At 37.7% G+C, this 16,936-nt stretch overlaps 1 protein-coding gene across 2 annotated transcripts in view; it reads left to right on the top strand.

Moving 5' to 3' along the window:
- The window catches only part of sema3fb (sema domain, immunoglobulin domain (Ig), short basic domain, secreted, (semaphorin) 3Fb), a 59,463-nt gene that overhangs the window by 28,066 nt on the left and 14,461 nt on the right, over positions 1-16,936 (top strand). Inside the window, exons 3-8 of one of the 2 annotated variants that reach the window (XM_079856832.1) lie at positions 6,446-6,606; positions 7,733-7,795; positions 9,841-9,960; positions 12,215-12,304; positions 13,924-14,017; positions 16,558-16,677. In XM_079856832.1, the coding sequence (XP_079712958.1) occupies positions 6,446-6,606; positions 7,733-7,795; positions 9,841-9,960; positions 12,215-12,304; positions 13,924-14,017; positions 16,558-16,677 (648 nt within the window). The remainder of the gene's footprint in view (positions 1-6,445; positions 6,607-7,732; positions 7,796-9,840; positions 9,961-12,214; positions 12,305-13,923; positions 14,018-16,557; positions 16,678-16,936) is intronic. The other variant, XM_079856833.1, reaches the window with a different exon arrangement.

Raw genomic sequence — 16,936 nt, 5'->3', positions numbered from 1 at the left:
TGTGTGTGTGTGTGTGTCAGAGAGAGAGGCTGAGGAACAAGCATGTATTAATTTATGACACAAAAGGATATTGCTCTTAAGGCAAGACTTTTAACAGCATGAGTCATAGCTTCAGGAGTAATGTAACTGTACTGTGAGCAGATAAAGACACAGCTTACCTCATATACAACCAGGCTTCCAGAACTCTAGATATGAATCAGGTGCAACATCCGGCTGGAACATATTAGGGATAAAGACATCTCTCTCTCTCTCTCGCTCTCTCTCTCTCTCTCTCTCTCTCTCTCTCTCTCTCTCTCTCTCTCTCTCTGAGCTCTTATCAGAGTCTTACAGGAAATCAGCATGTGTGAGTTGTCAGAACAATAACACAAGAGCACTGCGGCATACAGTGGGTTGGACTGCTTCCATCTATGTGTGTGAGAGTGTGTGTTGGTCTGCCCATTTTACCACACGTAGACAAGGCAAGCTGTTCTACATGGATGGGCATTGAGGAGGGTCACATGACTATACAGTAATCACACTTTAAAGGGCTTAAAGGTTGGCAGAAAATACAAACATTTGCAGTATCTGTGATGTCGCTAATACTCAGTAGACTTGCTAATTATGGCATTATACTCTTAAATGATCAACTAAAGTAATAAAAACTCATAAAAAAGAAAAAAAAATCAGATTTTTTTTTTTTTTTTTTGGTCTGCATTTCTGCACTTCTCTAGCTTGCTTCCTGATCTAGTTGTCCATTTATCCTGGCATTGTATATTACAAATATTGTTGGCTCTGACAAATTGCTTTTTGTTGCTCTTTTGTAAGTCACTTTTGATAAAAAAAAAAAGTCTGCTAAATGTATAAATGAAAGAATTAAACAATACTGTCATGATCCAAAAATTTTCTTTTTAATGGGCACTGCTCACCCTCGCATCCCTTTTTCCTCAAATGTCCCCTTTAGGCCCCAATCTCCCTTCTTTTATAGTTATAATTTACCAATCAGACTCATGTTACAGATTTCAAGTAGACGTACAGTATATACATATAGCAGATGTTTGGCTGTTGTCAGGGTTTAGCAAAACTTCACATCATAAATTTTAGTGCAAAGTGACGTTTTGGACAAAGCAAGATATTAAAACGTGCAAATTTTAATGGCTGCTAAGCAAGACTCTTAAACACAGCTGTCTGCTCAATGTACGAGCCAGTCCTATTAAAAACAGACATTATTATTGCCATTCATTTTTTACTAATGTAGCTGTTAGTTGTGGCTACTTTTCTGCTCATTATTTTTTTTTTTTTTTACACTTGTGTAGGACAAGCTCATCCAAATACCACTCAATTACATAGACTTAACGGCTGGTTATAGATAAGTTAAGGTATATCTTGACTTGGAAGATGCTGTTGTCATTCTTTTGATTTTGTGTGTCTATGTCTGTCTGTGTGTGTGTGTGTGTGTGTGACTAGGTGGAACCTGTGCTTTATGTGTCACCTGCTCCTCTTAAACTGTAATTATCACTCTATAAGTGTACGGTATGTCACTTCTGCTTGTGTTGTGCGTGTGAGCGAGTGAGCCAGCACAGTCATACGGCATACGCTGCGAAGAGTGATGATGTGGGTTCTGGCTTTGTCCGCGGACCGCCTGCATACATGGTGTCACGCTAATCCCAAACCACCCTCATCTCTCTCTTCCTCTTCCAAGCACCTCTCCTCTCTTCTGGGCCAGACTGAGTTTCGTGCAGGAACTCGCTCCGCAGGCCTTGGCTGAGGCTCTTTAATTTAACAAAATTTGAAACTGGAGAAATCTGCCGCCGGATGGACTGTAATTTCAGGCGGTATCAAGATAACCGCACTGCTAGCGACCTGGACTCACAAGTAGTGATGTTGTTGAATGATTGTTATTGTTTCCGCTCTCAAATATATATATTTTTTAACATGAATAAAATGAAGCCAAATCAAAATCAGACCAAAATTGAACCTTTTTGACGTCTCGACTGACGTCTTCATGTACTTCCCCCTCTAGTTTTACTCCAGCATATGCCACATTACTAGTTCTTTTGATATTCCATATTTTTGTCACTTTTTATTTTTCTGATCCTTTTTCCATTTATTTTATATTATTGTTATTATTATTATTAGTCCCATTTGTGCCTCTAAACCCATTACCATTTGTGCTTCCAAATATATATTCTGGAGTTAATGATGTTTGAGTATGTGTAAATAGGCGTACATAAAAACATTTAAACCAAACAATACTGGTTTATGTAGGACGACAGAATTCACAAATACTCCTATGAAAAAAAGTATGTGGAATAATACATGAAGACGTTTTGTGTAAAGTTTGTATTCAGAGATAAGTGTTCCCCAAGCTAGAAATGTCCTACGGTGGCGTCAACAAAAGGGATGAGACCTTTCGTAATATCTGCTCCCGCTGCCAAAACCAAGCATACTTGGCGGCACAATGCGAACAGCTGACCAATAGATGGGGTGGGGGGAAAGAGTAAATTATGTGCTTATGATATTCACCACTCACCAGCTGTTTTGTCTTTGTAATACAGCAAAATCTCTGAATATGAACTTTGTATGTCTCTCAGAAGTGGAAAGCATTTTGGAAAAGTAGTTTTGCCATTGTTAGAACAATATTGTATATAGTTTTTCACTTCTTGAGTGTAACACCAATGTCAAGCACACTTTCTGAAAGCAACTAAGCCAGATGTTCTGTAGTTGGGCAGTCTTCTTTGCAGCCATGTATTCAATAAAGTGACCATTGTGGACTTTCAAAGGTCCGTGGACTGAACCATACTAGAGTTAAATACAACTAAGTAACAGAACGTCTTATGGGAAGTGACTTTATCTGACAGCATATGATTGTAATGCTATGGGAACATGTACCTTTGTGGGCTTTGGAGCAGAGTTGACCCATTGTTCGGTCTTAGATGTGGCCATGCATGGCTGTGATTGTCTTAGACCAGCAAATGGAAAAGCCAGTCAGGAAGAAAGAGGTCAGTTCTGGAGATCTTGGTACCATCATATAGCAAGCATGGATTAGAGCTGATCTCACATACCCACACCAGGTTACATTACCTTCCCTAGGGTTTAACAGTGCACACGGCGTGAAGGCAGCAAAAAGGTTTTCAGTTGATTGGAGAAACTCTGTGCGAACAAGACCATGTGAGAATGTAAAAGTAGAGAGGGAGGAGAACGTAGCAGCCGTATTTCGGAACGAATATCCCTCTGTCTCTTCCTGCTACACTGCTCATGCAAAGAAACAGGGTGGGCATGTATCCGTGAGAGAGGGGTTTAAAAAAAAAAAAAAGGCTAAAAAGTGCAAGTAAGGGTCCGGTTACTTGCTCGTTAGCAGGACCAAGTTCTAGTTCCCCTCCAACAGGCCATTTCATGCTACGGAGGCGAAGCATAGAGAGGGGCCTTTCTCAACACAAAGTCCCCAGTGTGTGTATGTGTGTAAAACAGACCCCCCAGTAGTTAGCCACTAAGACTACACCGGGCAATGGTGTTCCTCCAGGCTTTATCTGGATCCACTTGACTGGATTTTCACAGGTCTTGTACCTAAAGGTTGAAAGAGGATCTATCAAAGAATGTTGTGGTTGTGGTAGACGTTGGCCTTGTAGATCAAATTTGTGGTTGTTCTTGCAATATTTCAGCACCTCTACTGTTTTATTAGTCTCTCTGACTTGTCTTTAGCTTAATCCAAATCAGACACCATAGTAGCTTGTATTGCCTTCTAGGTAGACTCTAGCCTGATATTGTCTGAAGGAAGTTGTCGGCTCATGTGTCCGGATAGATCCCAGATAGACATGGAGCTGTTGGTATTGGAGTACAAGGATCTTTAGCCAGTTGGTCTTGTTTCCACAGGTGGCCCTCTGTCTTGCAAGAGAGAAAAGGACAGAACGAGAAAGAGGAGGGAGTTGAAAATCAAGGGAGAGAACAAGAAAAAGAGGAGATAAGAGTAGCATTTAGTTTTTGGCATGCACAGCCTCCGCTCCGTATTTACTCTGGTTTCGACCATATGCCAGGCCTTGGAGCTGAAGCGAGCTTTGTGCATTCAGAGACACAGTGCATACTTGAATTCCAACAATAGTAAACTTACATTTCCCCTCCCAGTAAAACATTCCAGACTTTAAACACTAGTGTTTTCTTTGAGGGCTTCAGGAACTGGATTTGCTGCACGGCTCGGCAAGAATCATTGAATACACGTGGAGAATATCCTGTGGAAGTGTTATATTTAGGTTATGTGGCGGACAGATTGGCTGTACGGTCTTATTAGAGCTGCTTGCTGAGGCAAAGATTTAAACAGATCCCTAATCTTAGGTATTAACCGTTATTGATGCTCTGTTTGTGCGACGAACATGAATGATAACTCAAGTTGTGTGGTTTATTGAGAAGTGTGCTATTACTTGACTAAGCAACCACTTAGCAACACCCTAACAACCACTCAGAACATCCCAGCATCATGGTGCCAGCTTTGGCATGTAGTGTGTAATGATGGAGCTCATGGTCTCTTTCTTTCACACTTTCTTTTGCTCTATTTTTTTTATTGGCAAGTGGTCGGGCCTGTTTACCTTTTTTGCTCTTGATTTCTTATCATTTCTTTCACTCACTCGCCCTTTCTTTCGCTCATTCTTTTTCACTCACTCACCCTTTCTTTCTTTTAGTTCTTTCGCTCATTCTTTCTTTCGTTCTTTCTATCGCTCTTTCTTTCACTCACGCTTTCTTTCGCTGGTTCTTTCTTTCGTTCTCTTTCACTCTTTGTTTCTTTTGCTCTCTCTTTCTTTCGCTCGCTCTTTTGCTGATTCTTTCTTTCTTTCATTCTCTTTCGCTCATTTATTTATTTTATTCTTTCTTTCGCTCTCTCTTTCACTCGTTCTTTTGCTCTTTCTTTCTTTTTCTTGCTCGTTCTTTTACTCTTACTGAGAGGAGCTGGAACTACTATATTGAATCTACTTCTCTTTCTTTCGCTCTTTCTTTTTTGTGCACTTTTTCTTTTACTCTTTCTTTCACACTCTTTCTTTGCTCTATTTTTTATTGGGAAGTGGTCGGGCCTGTTTACCTTTTTTGCTCTTGATTTCTTATTTCTTATTTCACCCTTTCTTTCGCTCATTCTTTCTTTCACTCACTCACTCACCCTTTCTTTCTTAAGTCCTTTCTTTCTTAAGTTCTTTCTTTCGCTCGTTCTTTCTTTCTTTCATTCCTTTTTTCTATCACTCTTTCTTTCACTCGTGCTTTCTTTCGCTGGTTCTTTCTTTCGTTCTCTTTCACTCTTTCTTTCTTTTGCTCTTTCTTTCGCTCTCTTTCTTTCTTTCATTCTCTTTTGCTCATTTATTTCTTTTATTCTTTCTTTCGCTCTCGTTCTTTTGCTCTTTCTTTCTTTTTCTTGCTCGTTCTTTCACTCTTATTTTCTCTCCTTATTTCTTTCTCTTTCTCATTCTTTTTCTTTTATATATATTTTTTTCTTTCACACCTTTCTGTCTTTTACGCTTGTCTCTTTTCTTGCTTTTTCTGTCTCTTTCTTTCTGTCTGTCTGTTCATGTCTATCTTCACGCAGTCTACATGGTGGATTGCTGGTTCCGGCTTGAGCTCAAACACAAATAATCTCACAGAAGGAGGCTCTCACACACCATTCGGACAGCTGTCAATCAAATCCCTGACCTCAAAACACAACCCTCGCTCAAAGATTTATTAAATCAAACTATACAAATAGAGCAATGGTAATGTGATTAATCAGTGTATTATGCTATTGAATTCAGGGCCTGTTAGGCAGATAAACCGGTAATTTTACGTTGCATTTGTTTTGATAAATTACTAAGATTAGAATTTATTTGTAATCTTATCTCTGCAGGGTGTTGAGTAGCAAAAACACAGAAGAGGTGTATGTGTGTGTGCGTGTGAATTTGTGTGTATATGGGTGTTTTCCTTGTCCTCTGTGAAACTGCGTGTACAAAGATGGCAACTATCCTGTCTGTTAACTATCCGTTGAGTAATGCTTTATGTTCTCAATAGAGTTTAATATCCCAAAATTGTATTCTTTAACTCCCTAAAATAAAGTCAGGGCTTAGCACAAACAAATAATTAGTTTTTTTGATAACTTCCTTTTTCTTTGGAAACAAGGTGAAGTTTTTTTTTAGACCTCAAATGTTCGTATGTGTCTCTGTAAGACTAGATTGGAAAAACGTGAAGACATAATTACAGATTAACATGTTTTGTGTCTGCAATAACAAACCCTGTATTATCTCATTAGATGAAATAGATGGAGTAGAAGAATTGTAGCCAAAACTATTGTTATTGTCAAGTTACCATGGTTTCAAGCAATTATGGAAATGGCATGAAACTGGGATTGGAAACACTTTCTCTCTTTGCTTCTGTGTAAATACTTTACTTCAGAATTAAATGTCTTGTCTGTTTTTGTCTGATTTTGACTGAATTTTCTCTGTCTCTGTCTCTCTCTCTGCAGATATGAGGTCTACAGGTACAGCCCATTACTTCTCTTTCCTGTTGAACACATCAGACTATCGCATCTTGCGCATGGATGAGGATCACGACCGCATGTATGTGGGCAGCAAAGACTACATCCTTTCTCTGGACCTTCACGACATAAACCGAGAGCCACTCATAGTAAGAACCAGCACAAAACACTCCATTTATTTATTACAATTTTTTTTTTTTTATTGTTTTCATCTTTATTTATTTTAATTAAAAAAAATTGGTTTGTTTTTTATTTATTAATTATAAATGTATGTTTTTACTGTTGCTTTATTTTGTTATTCATTCATTTATTTGCATAACAACAACAATAATTATTTATTTATTTAAATGTATTCATGCCATTTATTATTATAGATTTATTTGATTTAGTATAATGTATTTATTATAAATGTATGTATTTTTTACTGTTTTAATTTTGTTTCATTTCTTTGTTTGTTTGTTTATTTTATTTATTTATTATAATACATTTGTGTATTGTTTCCTTTTGTATTTTATTTTTATTTATTCATTTATTTTGTATTATTCATTTATTTACATATTGCTACTAAAAATAATAATAATAATAATAATAATGGATGAAGCGATTTATAGATTTATTTATTTATAATTTATTTTAAATGTATTATTATGTATTATAAATGTATACATTATTATACATTTATGTATTTTTAAAAAATTATTTCATTCTTTTTGTTTATTTATTATATTTATGTATTTACTTTTGTTATTTTTATTTATTTACATAATAATTATTATTAGTAGTAGTATTTATGCTATTATTATTATTATTATTATTAGTAGTAGTAGTAGTAGTAGTAGTAGTACTTTTTTTTTTTACTGTTTAGTTTTAATTTTAAGGCTTGTATTTATTTATTTTATTATTTACTTTTTTAATTTTAAATTCTTTTTCTTTTTTTTTCACACTGTTCACCCTGTTTTGGCTTTAGTTCCTGGACAAGCACAAGCCATAACCTAAATCACAACAGGCTCCAAGGGTCATTCCTGTATCACTGTTACTTTTTACTGATTAGCTCACAGCAATGCAGGAAACTGACTATTAAATTCTATAAAACTAAAGCTTGGATATGGGGGGAACCCTTGGGCCTTATAAAAATGCAGGGTGAACATTCCCTGGCTAGTTCAGCTCATTATGGTGAAAGGTTGTTGAGTTAAATGGGATTGTTTCTGAGATAGTGTGTCGTTGTTGTGACAAATGGGATTGACCCTTCTCTCTCTTTCGTACTCTCTCTTTCAGATACACTGGCCTGTTTCCCCGCAGAGGAAGACGGAGTGTATTTTAAGTGGCAAAGACACAAACGTGAGTGCCTTCTTTTTCAATTGCTTTGCTTCCACACCGCTCACATACTCTGATCAGGAACAGTGTGAAAACGAAGAATAGTACTCTTGGAACCCATCAAATTACAGGACTGGAACTAAATGTTGTCTAATTTGTTTTTAAGACCTCCAAGAATTGCTACAGAAAGTGTTATGACAATATACACAACCAGTTTCTCAGTTTACAGTTGGTCTACATTTGCTTGCAAAATATCTTTGTTTAGACATCTTAACTCAACTCCAGCCAGCTCTCACTTATGAAACTCTATGGCTTTGCATGTGAAATCTACTTAAAGTTTGTGTTTTAGCTGTATATGTCATTACAAATGCACTGCTTGTATAAAACCATTTGGTCAGGGTCTACAACCCTCAAGCTCAACAAAAAAAGCTTTATATATGCTGATATAAATGAAGTGAAAGTGAGATATTCAGGTTTAAGAATAGTGCTGAGGTCAAATATATGTATTACAAACCTCAACCTTCCTGGTCAGACACCACACACAAAAACATATGCACTCATAGATATTCAGAGAAGGAAAACAGATGCTAGATCCAGCATGAAACGAACTCGAACCAGTCAAATTCCTGGATTTGCGGACATATGGAATTGGGTGTGTGGTTTTGTGGTCTGGTAAAGAAACTGTGAGCTTCACCTGATCATCTGCACATCTGCAGGGAAGGGGGTGTTTGGTTGTGCACTGGTATGGTACTTAGTGTCTGGTATGGTAGAGGGACATTGGGTTTTACCACAGCTCATGAGTTATTCAAAATGTTGAATACACTTGCTGTGAAATGAATCCACATGTGGCTCTCTAGAGGTGCTTTTCTGATATCTGATTTGACTCTTTTGAACTTAACATAGGGTTGCTGAAATCACTTCCAGTCCTAAGTTTAAAGACAAAGAAGTAGTTGGGTTTTTCTTTCCTGTGATTTTCATATTGAAACAGGAAATTATACATTTTTAAACAGCCAATAGTCTTTGATTTATATCACAGCTAGACAAAACCATGATTAGCTGCAAGTGCTAGTTAGTGACGGATAGTGTTAGGCCTGAAAAATATTCTGTGTAAAAACAACACATTAAGATTTCAATGAATACTTGTATTCAGTATAGATGCATTAAATTGATCAAAAGTGACAGTAAAGACATTTAAAACGTTAAAAAAGATTTCTATTTCAAATAAATGCTGTTCTTCTGAACTTTGTATACATCAGAGAAATCCTAAAAAATATTTCACTGTTTCCTCAAAAATATTAAGCAGCACAACTGTTTTCAACATAATAATCAGAAATGTTTCTTGAGCTGCAAATCAGAATATTAAAATGTTTCTGAAGGATCATGTGGCATTGCAAACTGGAAGAATGATGCTGAAAATTCAGCTTTGCATCACCAGACTTAATTAAATAATAAATAATAAAACTGTTTTTAATTGTAATAACATTTCACAATATTACTGTTTTTACTGTACTTTTGATCAAATAAATCTTACCGACCACAGACCTTTGAAAGGCAGTGTATGTCAGAACAAAATTAATGGTGCAACTGCATCATATTTAAGTGTTATGATAAACTATCATATTACAAAGTATTCTACAGCTATTTTCTCTTCGGTCAACTACAGTGAGAGTGGAAGTATAAGTTTGAAATCAGTTAAAATGCTGGCATGTTTATAGCTAGCTACCCGAATACCTGAATGTGCTGGTCAAACATTAGCATCTGTGTATGCATACTAGCATACTATGATTTTGGCATTGGTACAGTTCTCGTTTTTGGACCAAACGCCTCTGCATACAGCAATCAACATTTTGGTCCATTTTCCCAGAAGTTTAGGGCTAAATTTCAAATGTTTATATCTTCTTAAAGTTTATTTAGCGGTAGCATGTCGCACATAGCACTAACGTGAGCTAAAAGCCACAAAACTCACATTGTAAATTCACTGGCTTTTTAATGTCTGGCCTAATGGGTCTTTTGTTCAGTCTGTCATAAACATGTGTGAAAATAGTTAACGTGATTGTTTCCTCTCTCAGGGCGAGTGCGGTAATTTCATCCGTCTGATCGAGCCATGGAACAGGACGCACTTGTACGTGTGCGGGACGGGCGCCTACAACCCAATATGCACTTATGTCAACAGAGGACGCAAGCCAATGGTAAATAGCCTTTTCTGAGAGTGGGGTAACAGGGCATGAGAGGTGTGTCTTAAACGTGGCTGGTACACCTGGATACCTGTGAGGCACAGGTGTTCTTCCTGTATTAATAGATACGCCTTTTCCAGATTTCTCCACAAATCTATCCATTACCGACTCTTACAGTCCATCAATAGTGATTTGTCACTCACCGTCCCCCTGTGTGACCTCCTTCCCCCCGTAAAAACCCTCCAGGTGTTGGCTGGCGTTCACCCTCACAGCTGCCTTCCCCAGCGCACTATAACTCTCTCTCCTGTTTAGTCTTACTCTTTAATTGAGGAGCTTGAGTTTCTTCGCTCGAGCCAGGCATCACTCTGTGGACCCTCTTTGCCTTTTTAGGACCCTTGCTTGTACAGCTAGCACTTTGTCTCTCTAAACACAACACTTTTTCTCTAATGATGGTCCAGGGACGTTTAAAGTATAGAATTAATAGAAGTCAGAAGTTGGAATACCATTTATATACTTTTTATTCTTTAACGCGCACACACACTTAAAATCACACCTATACTTATACTATATAGCGATGCATTTCTTAAAGAAATAATTCTCCCGAAAATGAAAATTATTTTTGTAAGTTTATCTCAAACCTTCACAAAGTTTTATTTCTGACAGATTTAAATGTCAGTGTTTACTGATAATTTATGACGAGCCATTTAATGAATCAACTACATTTAAATGCTTTTGTACTGCTGTTCAAAATTTTGAACTTTAGATGGCTCTTGTTAATGAAATAGTTGATTAAATTCACAAACAAGAGTGAACAGATTTGTTCATAAGTTGGAATTCAACTGAAGTCCCTTTCAAGGAAAGTCTGTTCACTCGGTGGCGATATTTGCAACATATCCGGGCAGCTATTCCGGGCATCCAAGACCAAGTCCTATCTATTTAAATGGGGAAATCCTGGAATCTCAGAAACTGCTTGCCGAACTCTCAATTAAATAACATTTCAAATCAGCAACAAAATCTGACATGAACTGTACCATAAAGTGTATATTTCAGTAGCAATATGAGTGCGCCATCTTTGTATATCTAAAGTCTTTGATTTAACTCACTGTCTCAATGATTCAGTCAGTTTTGTTTTTGTTTTTTTTGATTCAGAGATTAACAGCTGTAGTCACTAGTTGTATGGAAAATACCTCCATTAGATGTTCTTCAGAAAGTCTCATGGGTTTGGAATTGAGTGTGAGTAAATATGACAGAATTATTCCTATAATTTCCCAGTTTTAATTCTGAAAGCAGTATTATGTAGGCTGTTATGCTATGGGAGCTCCCATTATAGCGTCTCAGTATGGTGCTGGAGATCTATTTCCCATCATAATGAATTGCCTCAACTTTTCCCAGTAATTTTTAACTGGCACACATCCTTTTAATGCCCTCCGCGTGTGAATGTTGGTACAAGAGCTGAGAGGTGATGTGATATACCCCTTAACACCCTGCTCTTTCTAGACAGGAAACCTGGGTCACAGACTGCGTCCACAAAGTCCTCCAGCCAGGCAAACATCTCCATGTCTGTGCCAATGAGCATGACACATCATGTCTAACACATACAGACGCACATTAACCCAAAGACATCCAGATGTGGCCAACTGCAGCAGGTCTTTGGCGTGCTAATCCATGCTTTGCATTCAGACTGTACCCAAGACAGTATGTTGAAAGAAACACATGTGGCCGCAGCAGACGTGCTGACTCACAATGTTGATTTTTGGGGTTTTCCGAAAGCCAGCTGTGCAACCCATAATGGTCAAACCATTCGACAGCAGCACGCTACGATAACACCCTTGACTCGAACACATGACACCACAATCCCAGACGGGTTTTGATTTACACTTCAAGATATCTATAGTGCCTAATATCTTTCGCACACTAACTCTCTTCGGCAACTTAGTGAACCGTGTGGACATGATGAAAAACAGTATACAGTAAACCATGTGATTTGTTAGACTGTTTTGATTGTTTTATAGGGGTTTTAGACACTTTTTAGCTGGCTGACCAGCTAGTCCAGACTGGGGGACTAACTTGCACAACTTAAACCACCTTAAGGCTGGTTTATACTGTTTACTGGAGATCACTTCTCGAAGCTAGAAAATACATAGCACACATGATTATTGTCCATATATATATATTATTTATTCTTTTTTATATAGGGGGGTGCTAAAAAGGGGGACCTTACTTGGTAAGTGGGTAACATCATAGATCATGCAACTATGTTGTGTTTTAGACGGCCATGCATCTCCAGATGCCCCAGACCAGAGGAAGAACTAGTCGTGCTGCTGAACCTGAAATCGTGTTTGATGAGACAGGACTACAGGTGGGACACGGATGTGGACGTCTGCTGCTGGCTCCCCGTTGTCTAAAGATGCATTAACCTGCATGCTCTTTGTTCCTCTGTGTTTTTCCTGTTCCGTCTCATCTGTCTGATGTCTGGAGTTTTTTTGTTGTTGTTGTTGTTGACTCTGTCATGTCTTTCTAACATGTATTTTTTGTTTTTTTTAAGCTTTGTTCTGTGGCGCACATCTTGTTTTGTGTGCATTAAGTCACTTTCTTTTAGTTTTAGTATGTCTTCATGGCTGATAGCTGATCTTTGTTTAATTTCTGTTCGTCTATGGTGTCTTAGCTTGTTAAATGTTTCTCTCTTTGTACCCTTTCTACCCGCAAACCTAACTTTTCAAGTTAATTTGTAAGATATTTCGCAACTCTATTTCTTTTTTTTCTGGACCTTGCTATTTCTTTATGATTAACTAACTTGCAATACATAATGTTCATACCATCAAAGTAAATGCTAAATACACACACAGAGGCAGTTGATTCAGAGCAAACACAAAGAAGCAGAGGAAATAATAGACCTTCAGAGCTAAACATTACTCAAATACTTTAGCCGTCCTACATTTCACATCACAAGAAAAAGCACTTGACCCTCTTGTGACCTGTACATAATATACATACAGTATACCACATATACATATTATTAATAATAATAATAATAATAACATCATAGTGAGGGAAAAACAACATTAGAGAAACAAGTACAAAAAAAATTGGCAAGCATTGAATTGCAATAGCATTTTGAATTGATGGCAAGCACATGTATGAAATGAGGCATTTAAAAACTTTTCTTAGAAATGGTTATTCAGGCAATTCTCACAAAAGTTTGTCGCAAAATATTTTTAGCTCACTATAATTTCGATTCAATCTCCTCTGTCAAACAGAAGAATATAGGGAATCTGTCACAAATTTTACATACCGACATTTCAAATTTAAGGCACTTAAAAGGCACAGGATCTGCCAGCGCCGTTGTTTCTGCAGTGTTGATTTTAATAACGGGTGAAAGGGAATCTGTTAAAGCTGGACAGCACTGAATATTTTGACAGCCTTTCCGCTCTCATTTAAATGAATGTTGATGGATAAGATTAGAAATGTCTTCCACTCCTCCATCTGCATCTTTGACGGTAAAGGAAAATCTCGGGTTAGAAAGCTAAGGATCTGGCTCATGGCGAGTCTCCAGGGCATGTCAGCACACGCTCGTGGCAATTCCTAAATCGCACATCCAAATACCTGTCAGTCAGTGTTTCTATATCATGCCCGAGGGATGCTGGGATGGGCCGGTGTCAGTAAGCCATTCCGCCACGCTCGCTGTGCAGGATTAGACAGGTGTTGTAGGCTACGGACGAGCAGAGAAGTTTGGATAGTGAAACTTTATATCTGCGCATTATATTCAGAGATCCAACTCTGAGATTAGTTAATTTTGCATCATTGCTTCTCTCTTTTGCTGTTTTGCATCAGTCTTTTTTGTCACATGCCTAACCCTGTTGCCTAGTCCATGTCATGTTTTATAGGGATCTGAGGACTGAAGACTACAGTGTTTTTTTTTTCTGAATTATTGATTGTAAGACAGAGAGATCTAATCTTTGCTTTCAATTTCCCTTTCAGGAATACGTGTTCCATTTGGAGCCCGGCAGAGAGGATTCTGGGAAGGGAAAGTGCCCATATGATCCAAAACTGAACAGCGTCTCTGCTTTGATTAGTAAGTCCCTTCAAAATGGTGGAAAATATATTTCCACTTCAGAGAGTTGGGTGTTGAACGTGCAGTGTCCTGCTCCAAAAAAACGGCATCTTGTATTCTTGTGAACGCTCTTTAAATGACTAATCAGAGCAACTCGCTTTATTCAGAGAGCTATTGCTCAACTGCTGCCCTAAAAAAGTGACTTGCTCCTAAGCATTGTTCTTTTTTTCCTGCATTCCTGCAATTTCCCATAAGATGGTGAAAAAAATTTAACTGAATGAAAATTTAATTAAATGGAGAAACCATGGGATTATTAGTTATGCGTTTTATTGGAAACGTCCAATCCATGATTTGAGTAACTCTTGATGGAGAACTCAGATGGCAGTGAAAGCTGTTTATATTGAACCATGCGAATCAATGAAGTGCACGGTGTGTTTTAACAAGCCCTCTAACGATGCTTCTCACTGCGACTCTTCATGCACTACCAAACTCAACGGTTTATAGATCATTGGTAACGGGTCATTTCAGAATAGTGCTTGAGGGGAAAAAAGCTTTTCACATTTAGATATGTTCCATATTCACAGAGAAACAGCGTAATGTTGAGGAAAAGACGGCTTTGTTTTATTTGGCTCCTTGTTGTTAAATTAGGTATGAAACATAGAAATAGAGCCGCACTATTAAGTTAAATAAAACCGAAATGCGAAATCGTAATGTGGTTTAGTGCAATTATCATATTGCAAATGCTGTTTTTTAATTCAATAAATGTATGTTCTGCACGTGAGCACCTTTGGATCAGGTGTTTATAATAACAATATTAATATTAATTTTATAGTCATACTGATAGTCACACATTTTTTTTTAGCAAATTTAGCAGCCCATCAAATAAGCACTGAAAACCTGAAGCTTTTTTTAAAATGGCATTTTAAATCTCAATCTCAATTTTTAACAAAAATCGCAATTTGTTTTCCCCCAAGTCGTGCCGCGTAGATGCTGCTAGCTAAATAAGCTTAATTTTACTTGTTATTTTAAGTAGGTGTTGCATTCGTTGGTTTGCTTTTTTCTTTCTTTTAAAATCTGAAAGTCTTTTTCTTTAAAAATGTGCATAGCTAGCAGCCTGAATATTATCATGTTAGCAAAGCATTTGTGTCTTTGTATTTGAATAAAGTATGTTAAAGAATGTTTTCCTTAATCAATTTTAGTTTGTTAGAGTGTGGAAATCCATAGTATTTTCTGACAAAATAGTTTTGTATATTAGGTTGTTGTTTTTTTTCTCCTGAATAAACAATCTCCAAACTAGCGGGTCATCAGCCAAGACCAAACAACAGCACAAAACCCCAATTTAGCAGGACTTACACAGCAGGTAATTCAGCAAAACCCTTGACTAGGAAAACAACTGGCTAAACCATCTAATCAGCACAGCTTAGCAAAGCCCACAACTAGCAAAACCACTTAGCTAAGCCAGTAAAACAATTTATCACAGGCTTACACGCGGTACGACCTTAAAAGCCACAAACAAACATGACAAGGAAGCTTTTGCAAACTTTGGCATGCCAGTCCTTGAAAGAACTCTTTATTGCTTGCCTACCTTGTTGTATTTAACCACCACCTCATATATTAGAGTTGTTTGGTTGAATTTACAAGACGTTCTGACAGGTTGGCACCTAGACTTCCCCTAAGAATCAACAGTTTTGAACTGCCTTTGGAAAAACCGCCAACGGGCAGAGCAAATAGACTGTTTCAACAGACTCATTCTACATCCAGCCCGTTTCCTCTACAAACTGAACTCATATCTCCCGCTGTAAACAGAAGCAAGTGTGGGCAAAAGCGGGCAGGCTCTGTGCTCTTGATACCTCAGTGAAGGAATTAATCTTGAGGGCCGCGACAGAGCTCCGTCTGGCCGTGGTTCTGCGCTCCCTCCTTCACAGCCGTGGCCTCTGCCAACTACACACTGAGACACCTGCTCAAATGGCCTGCAACTGGGTTCTACACACACACACACACACACACACACACACACACACACACACACACACACACACACACACACACACACACACACACACACACACACACTTGACCTCCACACTACTTAACAAGGAACAAATTCCTCCAGAGGCAATAATAACCCCTCACATGCGCATGCATAATGACCAGCGCATGTGAAACCCAGTGGGCATCAATCTTGTGCATAACTGTGTATAGTGTAAGTTGGCAGTTGCCATCAAGCCAAGCTTTATATCATTGAACGGTGTCATATTAATATGTGCATAATTAAAGTTATTATCATTAATGTATTTTATTTGATAAAAAAAAACATTATTTTGGCTGATTGTCCCTGTAAGTTCACTGCAAGTTGAACAGTTGATCAGTTAAATGCTCTTTGTCTGTGTCCTGATGGATCTCTGCACAGATGTTGAAAGAACGGTGTTAGACTTTGGGTGTGGCTGACATTTCATCATAGACGGCATAAAAGCTCATAAATCAAATGCATCATTCTTTCACATTTGCAGATTCTTACATTTGACTCTTTCTTTTTCTCTCTCTGTTTCTGTATCTCTTAGATGGAGAACTGTATGCAGGGGTGTATATTGACTTCATGGGAACAGACTCTGCTATTTTCCGAACTTTGGGGAAAAACGCAGTCATGCGTACCGACCAATACAACTCAAGATGGCTGAATGGTAAATATGTCAAATAAGTGGATATGAGTAGTTGTCGGTCTGTCTATTTGTCTGTCTATCTGTCTGTCTATCTATCTGTCTGTCTAGAGAAAGTGTTTGTTGATTAGTGCTCTGTCTGCTTTTCCATTTTTTAATTACCTTTTGCTTTTTTGCAGGTCACTTAAATAGTCCTAATGATTCCTTGTAGTTTCTCAGTTACTATGAAAAGGCTGATAAATGTTTAATCATGCAATTTGTAAAAATTCTCCCTCTCCCTTTC

Source organism: Squalius cephalus (assembly GCF_949319135.1).
Source record: "Squalius cephalus genome assembly, chromosome: 22".
NCBI classification, from domain to species: domain Eukaryota; kingdom Metazoa; phylum Chordata; class Actinopteri; order Cypriniformes; family Leuciscidae; genus Squalius; species Squalius cephalus.
Note: the sequence above shows the minus strand (reverse complement) of the source record. Positions and strands in the feature narration are given on the sequence as shown.